The sequence below is a fragment of the Salvia hispanica genome, chromosome 6 (assembly GCF_023119035.1).
Source record: "Salvia hispanica cultivar TCC Black 2014 chromosome 6, UniMelb_Shisp_WGS_1.0, whole genome shotgun sequence".
In the NCBI taxonomy this organism is placed as follows: Eukaryota; Viridiplantae; Streptophyta; class Magnoliopsida; order Lamiales; family Lamiaceae; genus Salvia; species Salvia hispanica.
The window spans coordinates 28,765,364-28,786,128 of NC_062970.1; the positions used below are offsets into that span (position 1 = coordinate 28,765,364).

General features: G+C 33.5%; 2 protein-coding genes across 2 annotated transcripts; both read right to left on the reverse strand.

The window, feature by feature from the left end:
* Positions 1-1,873: 1,873 nt before the first annotated feature.
* LOC125195075 lies at positions 1,874-2,221 on the reverse strand. Its single transcript, XM_048093276.1, has one exon. The coding sequence runs from the start codon at positions 2,219-2,221 to the stop codon at positions 1,874-1,876; it is 348 nt and encodes a 115-aa protein (XP_047949233.1).
* Positions 2,222-11,109: 8,888 nt separating this feature from the next.
* Positions 11,110-13,665, reverse strand: LOC125195640 (transmembrane 9 superfamily member 11-like). Its single transcript, XM_048093771.1, has 2 exons — positions 13,537-13,665; positions 11,110-13,342 (listed from the first exon to the last, which is right to left on the reverse strand). The coding sequence occupies exon 2, from the start codon at positions 13,255-13,257 to the stop codon at positions 11,281-11,283; it is 1,977 nt and encodes a 658-aa protein (XP_047949728.1). The 5' UTR covers positions 13,258-13,342; positions 13,537-13,665; the 3' UTR covers positions 11,110-11,280.
* Positions 13,666-20,765: the final 7,100 nt, after the last annotated feature.

Consider the following 20,765-nt stretch of genomic DNA (forward strand, 5'->3'; position numbering starts at 1 on the left):
TTATAGAAATAAGTAATTAGTAGTAGTATTCATGACATGGACAATCTAACGTGAAGGACTTTAGTATTAAATCTATTGATAACACTTGGCGTGATTTAGCACTAAATTGAATCACGAACAAAAAAGTACTTCTATGTAAGTTAACTAAGTATGAGGCCTTTATGATATAAGAAGAGCTAGTTTTTTACTTTATGCAATCGTGCCTCGATGCACTATAGAAGATATGGTCCCAAAGAAATGTTTTTGACAAGATATTATGAAAACTTAGAATGTATTCTAGTACAATAAATAAAGGCTTCAGAGTTCTATAGCACTTTGGGAACATACACAAAAGTCGAGCTAGAAGTAAGCTTGATTAATAATGAACATCAAATATCTTATCACAAGAAATAAATTAAATTAAAAAGAGTCTAGAATTCGCTAATCTGCATTTCGACGATAAACCAATATTGATTACAACAGTAAAACTAATCAATAGTAGTAGTATTTATAATAAACTTTAATTTAATTGAAAGAGTCTATTAGAATTCCTTAGATTTCCTAAATAAGTTCCATAGTAGTGGGTGCATTTCTTTTCGGCACAAAGATTAAGAAAAATTGTGTTAAGTAGATTAAGTAAAGAGAAGAATAAAGTAGGAAATGAAAAAAAATAGAGAGATGAAGATAAAATAAAGTAAGAGAAAGTTCTTTTATTAAGAGGGAATACTACTATGAAACGGAGGGAATACTATATAGGGAGAGTTTATAGTTTATTGCTCAAGTAATATTAAAACTTGGAGTAAGTATAATTTGTTGAAATATCTGCGGTTCAGATCATTGGAGTGATAAGAGTCGGAAGCCCTAGGATTATCAATAATGCTAATGTTTGAGCAAAATATCGCAGGTTGAATTGGTGGAGGCCGCTTCCCATCTCGCTATTTTTGGCTTCCAAATTCCAAAAGAATAAAATTATTTCTAGACTCTTAAGCCAAATATACATGTGGCGAATAGTCTACTTTTGTTAGGCGTCAGAGAACGACTGGGTTTCTTATAAATGTTAAATTAATGTTCGCGTTAATTCATTTATGTCCCAGTTGTATATTTGTGGTGAGCTAATTATGGAGTAATTTATAATTCCGGCGTTCCGGAAAATTTGTCACTTATATTTACTTTTGTTCGTCCCTAAAAATTTGTCACATTTCACTTTTTACATTTTTAGCAGGGGACTTTATATTTCACCAACTCATTCACGCTCACATTTTATTTTAAAACTAATATATATAAGTAGGACTCACGTGTCACTAACTTTTTCAACTCACTGTCTACTAGTACATTTTCTAAAATTCATGCCGGATCAAATGGTGACAAATTATGAGAGTCAGAGGGAGTATTCACGTTTGTATATTTGTACTATCATAGCATAGGTGTGCTATTCAACCGTCTCAAAAGATTCTTCACGCACAGAGAGATAGATTTGCTCCTTCAATATAGAGCACGTCCCTATTGTTTTCCCATTTTAACTCATTTTTATTCAACTAGATTTTTTAATTTGCCACGAAGCTATCTATTTCTATAAAACTCACTTACTCCACAAACTCAAAAACCCAAGCAACAGAAACAAATGTATACTACGACTTAAATTGAAGAAGAAAATATTAAATTGGAATTAAACACGACTAATTGAGCAAGCAGCAGAAACAAATTTATGAACGGAGCCTTAGATTGTACAAGGAATTCCATACACCAATTTGCATATCTAAATCATCTAGACAGGGGGAAAAAAAGCAGAGAAAAATAATCACAACCACCTTATTTCGCTCCGTAATTATTTTTTCTTTTTTTTTAAAATTCGCACGGGCAACAGATTATTCCCAAAATTCGAGAAATTTGAAGCTCACGCTTTGGGCGAATCACTCACCTCATCATCCTCTGCCGCTCTGCACAGCGCCAACTGCGACGCTGTCCTCGGAATCTCCGCCGACTCCGATGCCGATGCGGGGGAGGAGGAAGGAGACAGCGAGGACTGGCCGATCAGCGAGAGCGATCCTTCGCTCCAGGAGCGGCGGATCGGGTAGGAGATCTTATCGTATCTGGAGCGGTGGGGGCAGTGGCCGGCGGAGTTGTGGAGAGCGCAGCCACAGTTGCGGTGGTAGGGGCGGCGCTGGATCCCGGTGTCCGCGGCGGTAATGCAGCCTTCGAGCAGGCTCCGGAATAAGCCGTCGCCGGCAGCTCCAGTGGCCATGGCTTACAAATTGATGCAGATATTTTGGGTTTGGGGAATGGAATTGAATTGATTTTTGTGAGTATTTGTTGGATTGTGCAGAGCGATTTTGAAAAGTAACGTGTAAAGTGAGAGAGTATTTTGTACTTGACATGTGGAGAGAATACTCTACTGGGCCCAACTAAATATTTCAATTACTTTAGCTCAAAAATAGACTACGAATTTAAATGTGGTCACGCGTTTTATGGTAAATAAATCATGTTTTATTTACTTCAACGATGATTCAAGAAAGAGTGTTTAAATATCACGTGGATAAAGAATAAAGTAGAAGTGACAAAAAATTAATTTTTTTGTTGGAAAATAGAAACGATTCAACAAATTGGGATAATTTAAAAATAAATACGACTTAACTAGAATACATTAATTCTTTCATTAATTTTATTAATTCTCTTTAATTATTTCTTAGTATTTGAAAATTCATAATTACAATTAATAATCATGATTAAAAACATGAAATACAATTCAATTCGCAATACATAGACTGAGGCATCAATTTTCTTGCAGCAATATCTACAAGGCATCAATTTTCTTATGTTTACTTAGCAATAAAAACTAGAGTGAACTACACTAATAGTTCCTGATTTTGTTGAAAAATGCACCAATGGTCCCTATAAAAATTTTATATCATTTTTGGTACGTTAAAACTAGAATAACTCTAGGCACCACTAGTGTAAATATTTATAGTGGGGGCATTTTGGATCTTTCTATTCTCCCCTTAATTTTTTTAATTATTTCTTCCATCACCATTTTCTTTTAAAAACTCAATTATACTTTTATTTAAATAATATTTAATTCTTTATAATTTCAAATTTTTAAATAAGAAAGCAAAATATTTTAATTATGCTTTATTTATTTTTAAAAATATATTGTTTATTATACATCTCAAAACTAAATATAATAGTAACATTTTTAAATAAAATATTAAAGTGAACTATAGAAAGTTCTCTGTGGAATTTATTTTTACTTAAAAATTTTACTTAAATTTATTAAATTTGAGAAGAAAAAATATTATAGTGAACTATATAGTAAATTTTTATATAAAGAATGTTAATTAAATATTTAAATGTTACTAAACTTAAGTGAAAAATATAATATTTTAATTACATTAATTAAAACATAGTATAGTGAAAAATATATTTAAGTATAGTAATTAAAATTTATGTGAATTATATCTAACGTAAATTAAAGCGAACTATTGCAAGTAACATTTTTTACTAAAAATATTAAAGTAAACTATAGTAATTTTTTTTTATTATAAAGCTTAATCTATACGTTATACAAGTAATTATTCAAAAAAATTAAGTGAATTATTTCAAAAGAAAATGTTTTCTCTTGTACAAATATAAAATGGACTAGTATTAGAAATGTAAATATTTAGTATCCCAAAATGTATTTTTATGTATGTCAAAAAGAATTGCATGATTGAAGAGGTATTAAAATTGTAATTTTCAAATACCAAAAAATGTCCTCCATGGCATTTAGGAGATTTTTCAAATGCAGAGGGGTATTAAAGACCGATAAGTACTAAAAATGTGATTTCTAAGGACCAAAAAGGATATAAATTTTTTTCAGAGACCATTGATGCATTTTTCAACAAGATCAGAGACTATTAGTGTAATTCACTCTAAAAACTATGTATAACTAGAGTTAACTATGAACTTTACATGACACACTTTATGCATCCAAGTGCACGGTCTATCCAACATAATTTGATTCTAATCAAAATTTACTACTCCTTCATTTTTATTCTTCAAAAATATATTTTGAGTAATACTCTACGTATTACTAATTATTGGTTTAATATCTTATTTATTTAATTAATTGCCTACCACCGCAAAAAAGTTACTAGTTGCGTGGATTATATTACTACTACAATTAAAAGAAGAAGAAAAAGGAGTCGCGTTGTGCTAACGTTCATTTTCTAAAGCGCAAGTGTCGATTGATCATGATGTGTGAGTATCATAGTTGAGGTTCAATTTTGTTTCTATTTTGCAAATAGAATAAAAATGAAATCGTTTAATTTTCACATTGGATAACGACGCGGTGAGTATTAGTACTTGTTTGAATAATCTCTTCTATTCACGTATCAGCATATTATAATTGGATTTCGCATATTCATACTACAAAAAAGTGTCTCTATTCATCTATATAAATTGGGATTGATTATTAAAAAAACTTCTCGATCTCAATTCTGGTTTTAGTCAAGTTATATACTTTCAAATTTAGTCCTGAAAAATAAATTTGCGATTCCTGAAAAACGAAATATCATCACAAGTCTTTGCTAATGGAAAAATATCTTCATATATCCATTTTTTTCTTATTATGCATTTGATTCCACTAAGGACGTATCTTTTCATTCTAATTATTATAATTGAAGATTATGGTTCAATAATGATAATATAAATTTGATTTATTCTATAATTAATTGTTTATAGTCATACATATTACTATTTAAGTATTATATCGCCTAAAATTCGAATGATATTGTTCCAAATTAATTCGATATTTATTTTATTTTGGAGCTAATTTTAAAAACAAGTATATAAGCTATATTTCAATTAATTAACATTTATACATTATACAGAAACAAAATCAAATTATATTCAATCAATTTGTGAATTTAGATACAAAATTAGGAAATTAAATGGCGTTATTACTGAAATAATTTTAAAAACATAAATATTAGTACTATGTTATATTTGCATGACTTTCCATGTTTTATAGTAACACAATCTTCCAAGGTTTATATCCTTAATTATTTAATATTGTAACCATATACTTTGTGCAACATAAGGTTGTTTTAGGGTATATACTGAAAAAAAATTCAAAAAAGAGAACATTAACTGTAGTTGTTAACTAGAAGGTGATACGGTAATTCTACTAATATTTTAAAATTCAAGTATATAGATTTTAAATTTGGATAACCCTTATGTTAGTAGTATAATTTATTATACATCGAGCCATAAATCCAAAAATATATTTACACTTCAAAAGATGAGTCTTATACTAACCCCGTCCCTGAAAATTTGTCTCATTTTTTCATTTCCGTCCGTCCCTAAAAATTTATCCAATTTTTTCATTTCCGTCTGACCCCAAAATTTGTCTCATTTTACTTTTACTACCATTTTTGGCAGTGGACTTCATATTCCACTAAGAGCATCCACAGCGGTCAAGAGGACGGTGCTCGTCCGTCCGTGCCGCTGAGCACGGTGCCGTCCGTCCGTGCCAGCGGCACGGCGCTGCTCTTAGCTAAGAGCACGTCCGTGCCGCTGAGCAGCACACGTGGCGACGCCTAAATCGCCAACGGCATAGCCGTTGGCTTTTTTAATTTTTTAATTTTTTTTTAAAATGCGAAAATAATTTAAAAAAATGATTTAAAAAAAAAAATATTTTCCCACTTCCCAAAAAAAATATATCCGTTTTCTTCCCACTTAAAATTTATTTTCCAATTTTTTCCCCCAAAATTCACATTTTCATCTATAAATACCCCCACTTCAACACAAAAAAAATCACATTCTCATCTATTCTATCATCATCTACATTCTCTCATCTCTTTTCCTCATACCTCTCATCTAAATTCCCACCACACTACACAATGTCCGGCTCCGGCGATCACCCCTCCGGCAATCACGGTTCGAACCACGATTGGTTCGACTCCGAGGTCGGATCACCCCTCCGACAATCGCGGTTGGAACCATCTATTCTATCATCATCTACATTCTCTCATCTCTTTTAATTATGTATTTTTATTTTTTAGTATTTTAATTATGTAATTTTTATTTTTTAAGATTTTAATTATGTAATTTTTTTTTTTAGGATTTTAATTATGTAATTTTTAATTTTTAATGTATTTTTATAATGTAGAAATGTTTTTTAATAATTGGAGTATACAAATTTAATAATAGAATGGTGGACCCTTGAGCTTGTCCTTAGCTAAGAGCACAATCCGTGCTCTTAGCTAAGGACAAGGAGTAAAAGTGGGTCCGGACCCACTTCCATGCTCTTAGCTAAGAGCACGGATGAGGATGCTCTAACTCATTCCTACTCACATTTTATTATAAAACTAATATATAAAAATAGGACCCACAATCTACTAATATTTTCAACTCACTTTCCATTACATTGCCTAAAATCCGTGTCAAGTCAAAGTGGGATAAATTTTGGGGGACGGAGGTAGTAGTAATTATTGAAGATTGTGATTGGATAGTGTATAATCGGAATGGATCTCCTACTCCACATTTCCTAATCAATTCATATGCTCCACCTCTCACAATTTAATAAAATAAGAGTAAAACATGGAAGTGATAGTTAAGTGACGGTGGGATTATTTTATTAGATTGTGAATGTGAAGTAGGAATGAATTAGAAAAGCTGGAGTAGGAGATCCGCAGCTGTGTATATTGTTTGGTCCGTACTTCGTACGAGAATCTATGGGTATTAACAACACAAAGGTAAACTAAATTAATGTTAAGAAAATTATATACTGGTATTTTGGCGATTATACCTGAAGTTAGTCCTATGTTTTGAGTAATAAAACACCGAATACCGTACCGGGTTGAGTATTAAATTGATAGGATTAATCGCCAAAACCCGCAAATTATAAAGTATCTTTAAAATGAATGGATTAAGTAGACTGGGTCAACGAAGCAAAATCATTCGATAAAAAATCAACCGAAAAATACTCGCACTCTTTAGTCTTTAGTTAAATTCAGCCTAATTAATTATCATCTTCTTCCGCCTCAAAACTACAAATCATGTTTGAAATCGGCCCAACTTAAATTAATTACTCAAGTAATGAGTCAGATCACTCTCCGCTCTTTGAGGCAACCACCGATTTCGTAATACTTAAATAAGTGTACATATTATACTTTGATTGATTAATTTCCTGATGAATGCAATTTTTTTTTAAAGTTTGGCAATATGCTTTATGTGAGCATTTATATTGGATTGTGTTAGCATTACTTTTTTTTTTTTTTTTATACATTTATTTTGATTTTAATACTTTAGAATATATTGTTAACGTCGTTAATAAATATAAAAAACACTGATTTATTCTATTATTATTTAATTTTAAATGATAAAAAAATAGTTAAGCTTCGATTTTTATGTTACTTGCAGATCTAATGAATTTAGTAATAATTATAGGATACTGAAATTGAAGTAAATATATAAAATAATGATAATATGGAAATGAAGAAGGGTGCTCATGAGTCATGAATAGTACACATGTATAATATTTCTAGGAGATGAATTGTCATCAATAGTCAAACCAAACTTATTTTGGCATTAATTCATCTTTCGATATCTTATCGTGCACGATTATAATTTCAATATGGGCAACATAAAATTAGGTGCGATAAACATAATTTAACATTAGATATACATGGATAAAATCATTTCATAAAATATATCCTTTACTTCGAGAATATGTCTTTTACTTCTTAGAGCATCCTCATCCGTGCTTTTAGCTAAGACCACAGAAGTAGGCCCGGACTCACTTTTACTTCTTATCCTTAGCTAAGAGCACAACACATACATCCGTTCTCTTAGCTAAGGACAAGCTCAAGAGTCCCACCATTCTATTATTCAATTTAAATAAAAACATTTCCACAATATTAAAATGCATTAAAAATACCCGAAATACTATTACAAATTACAAAATAATTAAAAATTACATAATTAAAATCCTAAAAATAAAAAATTACACAATTAAAATCCTAAAAATTAAAAATTACACAATTAAAATCAATAAAATTAAAAAGACGCACTACTCGTTGCCGAATTTCGCCAAAATGTGATTAATTAGATCTTTTTGTAGCTCAATGTGGGCTCTTGTATCGCGCATTATGTGTCTTCTTTCGATACTCTCGTTCACCGTCGTATGCACACCTCGGCGTGGGAGAGACCTCGCGGTTGAGCTTCCAGCTTCATCCTCGTAGTAAAAGTTAGCCGCCATCGGTCCTTCGTCGGCAATAATCATGTTGTGCAAGATAATACACGTGTATATGATGTCGGCGATATTCTTAACGTACCAAAGCCGAGAAGGGGACTTCACAATGTTGAATCGGTCTCTTGACGCTGTGCAAAAAGAATCCGTCTTTGCTTTTGTGGATTGCTGAACGACTTCACGAAAGTCGACCACCTTGGGTAGATACCATCGGCGAGATAGTAACCCATGTGGTATGCATTTCCGTTGATGGTAAAGTCGATCGCCGGTGCTACACCATTCAAAACATCATCGAAGAGTGGTGAAGAATATAACACGTTCAAGTCGTTGTTGGATCCGGCAACACCGAAATATGCATGTCAAATCCATAGGCGGTAGTCGGCGACCGCTTCAAGGATAAGTGTTGGGCCGCCACCTTTGTGGCCGCTTAAGTGTTGCCCCCTCCAAGCAGTCGGGCAATTCTTCCACTTCCAATGCATGCAGTCAATGCTGCCTAGCATACCGGGAAAACCGTGGACTGTTTCGTGAAGACGAAGCAACCGTTGACAATCGTCGGTGGTGGGTGCCCGAAGGAATTCCTCGCCGAAAGCAGAACGAACGCCGCCGCAAAAATTCTTGAGGCATAGGATTCCAGTTGACTCACCGACATGCAAATACTCGTCGAAGAGGTCAGCCGTTTGCCCAGTAGCAAGTTGTCGGATGACACAAGTACACTTTTGCAACGCCATGAGACTTTGTCGACCGATTGCGTCTGCACCTTCTTGAAAGTATTCAACGCGGGTGGACAATGTGTTGACAATACGCATAAACAACCGTTTTGACATGCGAAAACGGCGCCGAAAGTAATCTTCTGGATACCGCGGCTGGTCGGAAAAATAGTCGGCAACGAGCCTTTCATGGGCTCCCTCTCAATCACGAGGGATGTAGCGATGTTTTGCTCTAGTTGGTTGAGGAGGAGGAGGGGCGGGGGTATTGGCGGCGACATAGGCTTCATAGGCGGCACGATATTGTTCATAATATTCTTGTTCTTCGCGCTCCGCTTCCGCAATGAGATTGGTGAAATCCATTTTTGAATTTTTTAGAGAGAGTTTGAGAGAGGAAGATGTAGATGATTTAGTATGAAAAAGTATGAATGAGAGATAATTTGATGTGAAAAGTGGATGATGAATGTGTGTATTTATAGATGATTTTGGGATAAAAAAAAAAATCAAAAAATCCAAAAAAAAGTCCATAAACGGCTCTATTTTTTGGGAATCCAAAAATATTTTTTTTTATTTTTTTGTATTATTTTGAATTATTTATGAATATTTTTTTTTAAAAAAAATAAATTCGAATTTGCCAACGGCTATGTCTATGCCGTCGGCCAATAAAAAGACACCACGCCACGTAGGGCTGTTCAGCGGCACGGACGTGCTCTTAGCTAAGAGCAGCGTCGTACCGCTGGCACAGACGGACAACTCGCAGCGGCGGACGGACGAGCTCGTGCTCAGTGGCACGGACGGACGGACGGATTTGCTCCACCGCTGCGGATGCTCTTATGTTTGCCATGAAGATAATTCGGCTAGTGAGATATAAAAAGGAATTTCGTCTTAACACTACTTAAACTAAAAGCAAGAATATCTATGCACGTTCGTGTGTGTGTGTGAGAGAGAGAGATATAGAGAGAGGAGATCATAGTGCGCCACGAAACTTGTAGGCTGAATTTCTTGACATATTTTGTAAGCAAGAGAAAACCTAGATCTTAGGGAACATAATTTGTATGCTAGTGTTTATTAGTTTATGGGTAAACCCAATGCCTTTTACCTGAAAAAGACTTCATGAATGAATATATAAGTTTTAGATACCTTTATTGTTCATGGTTGATATTTATTTGGATCCTTTATTGTTCATGGTTGATATTTATTTGGATAGTTTGGGGAATGGAAACATATGGAGTACATAATACAATAATACGCATGGTGCAGGTGGGGTTATGATTCTTAGTCATTGAATGGATTTGATTCGAGTGATTTTTTATCATATATGGTACAAGTATCTCATCAAAATATTCAGATATAATTCCATAGCCCATGCATATCAAGATATAAGATACTCCCTCCGTCTCCCAAAAATAAATTTTCTTTTCTTTAGTTCGTCCTTAAAAATAAAAACTTTCATTTTTAGAAAATTTATTTCTTTCTAATGAGGTGGAACTCATTTTTCACTAACACATTTTTCTTTCTATTTCTCTTACTGTACCAATTTTGTATTAAAACTCATGTTATTTCAAATGTATCAAAATTTTAGGGGGTGGAGGGAGTATTTTTTTTTATGCTAGAAATTTTAATCATGTTTTTAAGTATGAGTAAGGAAGAATTTGCTAAAATGGAAAGACAATTCAAACCTGCTCAATCATGCGCCCACCCAGATGATTCAGTAACGTAAATCTAATTCCATTATATTTTACCAAATACTACATATACTTACTTATTTTTCTTCTTCCTTTGTTGGTAATCTACCCATCATCAGTTTCTCATATCACACATTAATTCTTAGTATAAAACATCTGTCCAAATATTTTCTCTTCTTTTCTTTTCGTTTCAAGCAACCCCAAAAACCAATTATAGTACCAAGTAGTTGACAATATAATAGTGGATATGTTAAATTTAGGAAGATTGTAGAGAATTAACATCAGTTTAATTCTTATTGTTTAGTCACCAATATAATAGTGGATATGTTAAATTTAGGAAGATTGCAGAGAGTTAACATCACTTTAATTCTTATTGTTTAGTCACTTTGTGAAACATAACAAATAGAAATGGGTTGATTAATTAAATCATAGACCAGGTTTCTAGCCCATCCTTAAAGCCCAGAATGACCCAATCCACCTTCAAAAAAGATAAAATTAAAATTATACGTATAAATAGAAAAAAAAATCATCCTGCAAATAGGAGTATGAGTTTCTAATAGTAATAACAATGAATACCAAACTTCATGGTGTTATTTTTTTGGATAAACATTCTCTATTGAAAAATGACATCAAAACAAGAAACTATGAAATAAACTTCAAAAGTTGCTTCCCGGTCAGCAACATCTCAGTCCAGCTTCACAGACGAAAACAGGTAGTGCACGAACCAGAACGAGGAGAGGAACCCGACTGTGCCCGTTGCAAGCATGATCGCAAGCACCATGAAAAGCGAATAGCCCAGGTAGAGTGTTGCAGAGACAGGTCCGCTCAAACTCTTGAGGTCGAATATCAGATAGTTGATCGAGTAAAGGAAGATGTATATAGCAACGGACCCAGATGCAAAGAAAGACTTCCACCACCATTTCCAGTCCTCCACACAAAGGTGCATGTAAGTAAGAACGAGCGACACCTCAGCACATACCACGACTAAAAGCATGAGCACGGCAAAGAGGAATCCGAAAACATAGTACACACGACCCATCCAGAGGCTCGACATGATAAAGAAGAGCTCAATGAAAAGTGTGCCAAAAGGAAGGGTACCAGCCCCAAGAACCAACAGCCACGATGGATACTTCTGTTGTGGGATTTCTCGGGGGATTTGGTTTGTTCGAACTGGGTATTCAATATGAGGCGCCTTTGCACCAAAGTAGCCGCCAACGAGGGTGAGGGGAACAGAGATACAGAACCATAGCAAAATGAGGATGACAAATAAAGAGAAAGGAATTGCTCCTGTGCTGTGACTACCCCACAATAAGAAATTCAAGAAAGTGAAAATCAGGAATGAAATACCGGGGAAGAAACAAGAAACCTTCCACGAGACACCAATCCATCCCTTGTGGTCTCCAACAAAGATAGTCCTCCATAAACGAACAGCTACATATCCGGCAGCAATTCCAAGAACCATGTAGAAAAACAGCATGCCTGAAATAAGCGTCCCACGGGATGCTGGGGACATAAATCCAAGGGCAGCGAATAAAATTGTCACCACGGCCATTCCAAGAATCTGGACCCCATTACCAACCATCACACACAGGAGAGCTGGATTAGAAGGGGCACGGAAGACATCAGCAACAACGAGCTTCCAGCCCGACAACTCCTCATTCATCTGAGCTTGAGCTTCCTTGTCGAGCTCCTCATACTGGGTAAGATCCCGCCTAACAGTCCTCAAGAAGATCACAAGCACAATACCAGCCAAGAAAGTGATCACCATGAGCGAATTCAGAATTGAAAACCAATGCACCTTGGCACCCTCCATCTTCAAATATGCATCCCACCTTGACGGCCACTTAATGTCCTTCTCCACAAAGGAGACCTCATAGGAAAAAGCAAGAGGCTCATTCTCCTTAATAGGCATGGCTACCGTGTTTGGATCGCAGATAATTGTAGCTGGGTACTTGTTATACATTTTCAAGTTCTTCACCAATTCAGGCTTATGCTGGAAACTACAGGGCACCACCTCAAACCCAACAACCATGTACCCTGGTACAGCTGATCCCTGGTTCCCCTCGGGCGGGATCATCTCAGCAGCATCCCCAGTGCCCATCACACGAGCCACATTGCTCTCTTCGAACTTATGAACAAGGACAGTAAACTTCAAGTGATTGAAGATATAGTACCCCTCGTCAACCTTAGCACCCACGGGGTAACCCGTCCACCTCAACATGTACCCATCCTTCTTAGTATACCTAATTGCAGGCAAGTTATCAAGGATGACATTGACCTGATACATCTCATCAATCCTCTTTTTCAAAAGCTTAAACTCCTCACCCGATAAAGGCTTTGTTTGGCAAAGGAAAATCTGGGTCTCATTAGTGTACATCTTGAACCTATAGGGTGAATTCTCAATCCTATCACCCATGAGAAGCTCACCGAGATTCTCTGCACTATCCTTAATGCCCTCTTTGGGTTGACAGAATGGCAAACTATAATAGCTAAAGGGCATTTCAGTGTCAATTGAAGTCAAAGAATTCACTTTCACAGTCAAGGGATCACCGACTTTATATTTGTGAGGGTAACTACCGGGGAGATAAAACCCTTGGCTCAATTGACAAATTACTAACACAACAAGCAAGATCGACACCTTCAAACTGAGTAAAGATCCCATCTTTACCGCCGCTATCGTAGATCTGGACGGCCCAGACCGGGAAATCGACGATAATTTCCAAGAAAACAAGGATTTATTTCAAGATCTGCCGCAAGAATTCACAAAATTTAGAGGTCTCATAGAGAATGAGTATTCCAGATCAAAATGTGGTAAAAAAAATAGAAAAAAGATAAACGCAATTTGGAATTTGAAACAAAATTTGTAACGACATTGAAAAAAACATTTGAAAACGAAGAGAAGGGTGTGTTTGAATATGAAAATCGTAGAGATCTAACTGACCTTTGAAGTTGAATCGGGATTGAAAACAGCTACATGAACAGCGGCAGAAAACGTGTAGATGCGGAAATTTAGAGAAATGGAGTGAGTGATGGAAAGCACGAATTATTTATATGCTGTATCAGTGTATCTCTATGCTTCCAACGTCGGTGGCTGACGACACGTCATTGCTTTTATGAAAATGAATACTTATTTGAGTAATTACTCAATTGGTACAAAATAATTTTCCATTATTTAATATTGGTATAAAAGTATACAGTTTATTTAAACGATATGGAGTATAAAATAGTACTAGTGTTTCATTTAATACATTTTTCATTTATATTTGATGTCATCAATTATTTGTATATACAAAAGGTACTTTGTCCCGTCCTGTCTCATAATATGAGTCATATATGGTGTGGGCACGAGTTTTAAAAAATATAAAGAATAATGAGTTGGAAAAGTTGGTGGAATGTACTATTCACGTTTTTATATTGGTTTTATAATTGAATGTGAGTGGAGTGAGTTAGTAGAACGTGTGACCTACTTACTGTTTATGGTAAAAATGAAATATGGCTCTTATTGTGGGATTGACCGAAATAACAAAATGTGACTCTTATTGTGAGCCGAATGGAGTATAAAATTACAATAAAAACCTTTTATATTCTACGTTGATAATAAGTTGACAACGTTTGAAAGTAGAAATGAAATATATTAAAATGAAATATTTGTATAATTTGTACTCCCTCCGGCCATTACATATGAAACATTTGGTTATCGGTATATGATTTTATGTAATGTTGTTTTGTGAGTTAATGAAGAGATGGTAAAGTAGGAGAGCAGAAAAAATAGAGAGTGTTATTTTCATTTTTATAAACATTTCATTTTTAGTGGGACAACTCAAAAAGGAAAACTTTTTATTTTTATGAGATAGAAGGAGTATAATTTTTAGATTTTTGTATTAATATAAAATAATGAGGAAACCTCTTTGTATATAGAGATAGAGAGGCACAAAGTGGGTTGTATACTATAATCGCTGCATTTAAGTTTGTAATACTACAGAGTTTAGACTACCCACAATAAAATTACTACTCCCTATTGAAAGTAAATTTTGAGCTCGAACGTAGTTTAGAAGAATTCTAATTCTAACATTTTTAAGAATTGAAATCTTTCAAGAATTGAGGAAGAATTAGTACATATATGATTCAAGACTCCATTGTTTACTGTACAAGATTGTTTTCAAATATGGCCCTAATAGTAACCTAAATACTATATTGGACCTGATGAAATTATGGAATGACAAATTTAACCTCAAATAATGAGTTAGAGAGAGAAGGTAATGTGGAAAGAGGGGCAAATGTGCAAAATTAAGTCTATTTCTTGATAGAGAACCCAATGCACAAATAAATTTTACCTATTATCCAAAACTAGTGTTATCACTCGTGCTATGCACGGGATAAAAGATTTTCAAATAATAAAAATATATTTACTACTAAATAGATTAAAATAAAGAATATAAAGAAAATAATATAAAAATATATTTCTTTTAAGAAAATGAATTAATTAAAAATAATATTAATAAGATCATAAACAATTAAAAACATTATAAACAACAATAAACAAACATTTGCAATTTCTCTCAACCCACTATAATGGAACATTTCATATTCAAACATAATATTGAATATTATCAAATAATGGAACATTTCATATTCAAACATAATATTGAATATTATCAAATATAGGTGTAGTAGCATAAATAAAAAAAAAATAACAAAAACGGACATGCATTAATTAAATAGAATAAGATATACAAATTTCTAAATACAAATGAAAAAAAAATTATTTGAACGAATAATTAGTTCATGATTACATCCTATCAACATATCACATGTATTTATTTGTGCAGAAAAAATATTTAGAAAAACAACAATAAACCAGTAGTTCATAAATTTTGAAAAAACTTCTTTGTAAATAACATTAACAGTAGATTCACTTTTACTATCATCATCATCATCATCATCATCTCTACAAACTAAAATTTTCAGACATTCACGATTTGTGACTCTAGATATAGCAACATATTGTCGTCGTTGGAATCTAAATGGGAACCTTGAATCAGACAGTATTAAAGGCATTCGAAGAATCAAGACTTTATGACCGATATTCAGCGGCGAACCCAGGTGGGGTCGTCTGGGGTCGGCCGACCCCACCGGCTGTCCACCGGGCGCTACCGGAAAACATCATCTTTGACATTTGATTTGGTGCAGCTCCGCCTCCCACCCCACGGCAGCTTCAATTTCACCCAAAACCATCGGTCTTTTTAAAAAAAGTAAGAGGATAGAGAAACAATAGTAATAAAATAGATGAGAGATATAGGGGAGGAGTTGCAGAGAATGCAGAATCTGATGTTGGAAGGATGAAAAGGACGAATGAAATATTTTTATTGCTTTAGTAATTAGGTTAAATGAGTGAAATTCTTTGGGCTAAATGTTAGTGGGCAATTAATTAAATAGGTTGCATCATTTTGTGGATTAACTAAGCATAATTATTTTTATAATTTTCGTTTCATCAACTACAATTTCATTATATTTATATTTTATTTACTAATATTTTTAAACTATTCAATATTTGGTGCTAAAATTTTTGAATTGATGTTGTATATAAAGTTATTCATCACGAATTAATATAATAATTTTTAAATAAATATTTAAATATTATATTTATTAGTATTGTTCTTTATTATATCCGACCCTACAGATTTTATTTTCTGGATCCGCCATTGCCGATATTATGCCCACCCAATACTCGAGCCTCCAAAACATAATCACTTAGCCGTGTAATTATCAATCTGGTGTCATTACAAACCATTAGACTATGTTTATCAGCAACAATCCAACCCAACCCAACCATCCATTTTTTTTAATACTTAATTAATTTTTATCTCCTCTACATCATCTTCCACATCATCAATATTCATCCAACACAAACATACATGTTTTGATGGTTTATCAATGACCACCTAACCACACCATTATATATTTATTTTATTAGTTTTTTATAATAATACTATTACGTGAAATATTACAATTATAAAAATAAAATTTATAAAAAAAAAACAAAATAAATGACAAATTATTATAATAAAATAAAAAAACATGAAATTATATACTAAAAATAATAAAATATATACTAAAAATGACAAAAAAGTGTGCCACTTGGCCAAGGAAATTTTGAAATAATGAATAGAAATTGTAAATAATTAAAAAAAAAATCCATCATCATTATACACTTGGTCGACCTGCTTGCACTGTTGAACAACCGGTTGAACAACCGGTTGAGCAACATGTTATTTCTCAAGGTGAGCAACAAGTTGTGGCCAGTGAAAAACCAAATCCATACCGTTGAACCCAATGAAACCAACCTCGGCCTCATTTGCGCTAGCATCAACGACATCGTGCAACACCTCATCATCAAGAGGAATAAACTCGATCTCCTGCTACAGATCCAGATCCTGCTCCTCTTCTGACGAGGAAGCACCGTCGATCGGAAGGGGAGGGGGCTGATTCATGTTGAAATAGGCTACTAAAAAGGTTTAGGAATTTTAAGCTTAGCCGCCAGTCATTTGTTAGGGTTTATAAGGGGATTGGTATTGGCAATCCAAAAAATTGCCCCTTTATATATTTATAGATTTCAATTCTTGCCTATTTCTTTGAACAATGCGCGCATTTGCCCAATTCTAGGACTTCCTCCAATTAATTAGTGAAAAATGAACAATTATAATTTCCCCAATTGGGCCAAGAATTGCCCAATTAGCACAAAGTGAACACACCCTAAATCTAATTGTATTTACATCTATATAAACACATAAACTATAAGTGACACCTCTTAAAGTCAGAGCAGACGATCGCTCCGCTCTGTCCTAGATGCTGCCTAGGCATGTGTGATGCCCGACAAGTCAATACTCAGAGAGGTAAAGAGAAATAACTACTATATATATATAGGGATGTATTCATATCCTTTTTCTATATATTGTTCAAACATTCAACTGAATCTCAGCCCCACGATTTTGTCATCTAACGGTTAGATTAATGTCACGTGTCATTTAATAATGCACATGTTCATTCTAATAATGTACACCGACTAATAATGTAGCATTATAATCTAATAATGTAGATTTTCATTCTAATAATGTACACCGACTAATAATGCAACATTATAGTCTAATAATGCATTGATCACAACCATCCAATTCAATGATCCAAGGGCTGTGATTTGTTTGAAGCTTAACACCAAAGAGCTGTGAAGGACCCTAATACACCCATATATATATATATAGGGATGTGATCAAGTCCATAACTCATTTTATGTCAAATATCCAAGTCAATCTCATTCCATTAAATTTTCTGATCTAACGTCTTGTATATTGCCACATGTAATTGCTGAAAATTAATAAAAAAGTTAAAAAGGACAGATTTGGAAGATTTAATTTATGCGGTTATATGCATTCCATGATTCCCTCCCTACAATTTTGGAAATATACACTCCTAAATAACCGCACATCTCACTACCATACGCACATAATATTTAAATTATTCTCATTTTTCTTAATTAATTATAAAAATAAACTTTATATTATAATCAAGAGAATATATATATATATATATATATATAGGGGTGCATTATAATGATAACCCCAATTTGTGTGATAACCCTATAACTAAATCTCCACCACACATTTTTAAAATATGTGGTCTAGATTTAATCTAACAAAACTATCATTTTATCAAATAAAACTATCATTTTCGGATATATTAAGGGCAAAATTGTCATTTCGTTCTAAAATTTGGTGGGAAAGAAGGAAACTTGACAAAAACGCTCCATTCAATTTCTCTCACACTCAAACCCTGCATTCAATTTCTCTCACAATCAAACCCTCTGAATCGCGTTTCAAAGCATTTGAATCGAAGGAAAAATCATCCGATTCTGGAATATGTCGAAGGAAAACGCTCAAGCATCATCGAAGAAAGGTTGGATGAAGTTTATTACTTATTTCACTTTTGATTTTGCTCGATTTATCATTTTGCTGGAGATTTTCTCGATTTTTTTTAGATTCTGTAGTTTTTTAGTGTAGATATTTCTTATATTTATACAATATCGTTCATGCATGACAATATTGAGAACAATCTATATATTTAGATTTACATTTTGCTGTGTATGCTGCTGGTGTGTGTTTTTCTGTGTTTGTGTGTGTGTTTTGCTTTGTTTATGTGTGTTTTGCTGTGTGTGTGTTGCTATGTGTTTGGATGATCTGTTTAAATGTAGAAATTGTGTTTTTGCTTGATAAAATGATAGTTTCTGAAAATGATAAAATGATACTTTGTGAATAGTGTTTTGTTCTACTTAAGTGACAAGTTATGCCCTCTCTGCTTTTTTGAACTCATTGAAATTTAGAAAATGATAGTTTCAGAAGATAAAATGATAATTGCCCTTGATAAAATGATAGTTTCAGATTATAAAATGATGGTTTTACATTATAAAATGATAGTTTCATGGGATAAAATGATAGTTTACATTATAAAATGATAGTTTCATGGGATAAAATGATACTTTATGTTTGTTTGTGTGTGTGTCCTGATGCTACTGCTGCTGTGTTTGTGTGTGTTGTTGTGTGTGTCTCTGTGTTTTTGTATGTGTGTTTGTGTTGCTATGTGTTTGGTTAATCTGTTTAAATGTAGAAATTGTGCCTTTGCTTGATAAAATGATACTTTGGGTGCATAAAATGATAGTTTCTGAAAATGATAAAATGATACTTTGTGAATAGTGTTTTGTTCTACTTAAGTGACAAGTTATGCCCTCTCTGCTTTTTTGAACTCATTGAAATTTAGAAAATGATAGTTTCAGAAGATAAAATGATAATTGCCCTTGATAAAATGATAGTTTCAGATTATAAAATGATGGTTTTACATTATAAAATGATAGTTTCATGGGATAAAATGATAGTTTACATTATAAAATGATAGTTTCATGGGATAAAATGATACTTTATGTTTGTTTGTGTGTGTGTCCTGATGCTACTGCTGCTGTGTTTGTGTGTGTTGTTGTGTGTGTCTCTGTGTTTTTGTATGTGTGTGTGTGTTGCTATGTGTTTGGTTGATCTGTTTAAATGTAGAAATTGTGCCTTTGCTTGATAAAATGATACTTTGGGTGCATAAAATGATAGTTTCTGAAAATGATAAAATGATACTTTGTGAATAGTGTTTTGTTCTACTTAAGTGACAAGTTATGCCCTCTCTGCTTTTTTGAACTCATTGAAATTTAGAAAATGATAGTTTCAGAAGATAAAATGATAGTTTCATGGGATAAAATGATACTTTGACTTTATATAATGACATAAACTGTTTAACACACTGAAATCTTTTGTTTATTAGGAAAGAACATTCGTGATGATGATGATGATGAACATAGAACATTAGCAGAAGAAGTAGAACATATAAAAAATAAGAAGAAAAGAAAGAATGATGATGCAACTGATGGTAAGACAGCTTCAAAGAAGGGCAAGAAAAAAGTTGTTGAAGATAGTACAGTCATTAAGACAGCAACTTTGGCAGGAAGAAGGAATACTGACTTCTTCGTTGACATGCTTGAATCTCTAAACGAGAATCAAAGAAGAGCTGTTCGAGAGATTGGGTTTGGCGCACTCCTAAACTTCAATATTAGAAGTTTCCCAAGAGCACTGGCGTATTATCTGATCTACAACTTTAACCGTAAAACTTCATCAATTGAGTTGAACAGTGGGGAATCACTTTTTTTAGATGATGAAGATGTTCACATAACTCTTGGGTTCCCGATTGGATCTTTACCTATCAATAAAAGCAAATTTCAGAAAAATACCCACATCAAAACTGAAATTGCTAGATTCTGTAAAGGTGGAGAGAAAAAAATGGTGCCAAAGTATGTTGTAGAGCAGATGGAGAGAGACAAAGAAGGTGGTGAGTTGTTTAAATGGACTTTTATGGTTCTCATGGAGTATGCCTTGATTAACACTCCTGCTGATGGAAATTTGAGGCCAAAAATTTTAGATTACATAGCTGATGTTGAGAATATCAAACAATACAATTGGTGTAGCTATGTCATATCTAGATTGCATGAAACACAAAAGAGGTGGAAAAAAAACACAGCAAAGATATTTACCGGGCCAGTTATCTTTGTAGTGGTAAGAATATATTTGTTTTCCATTGTCTATGAAT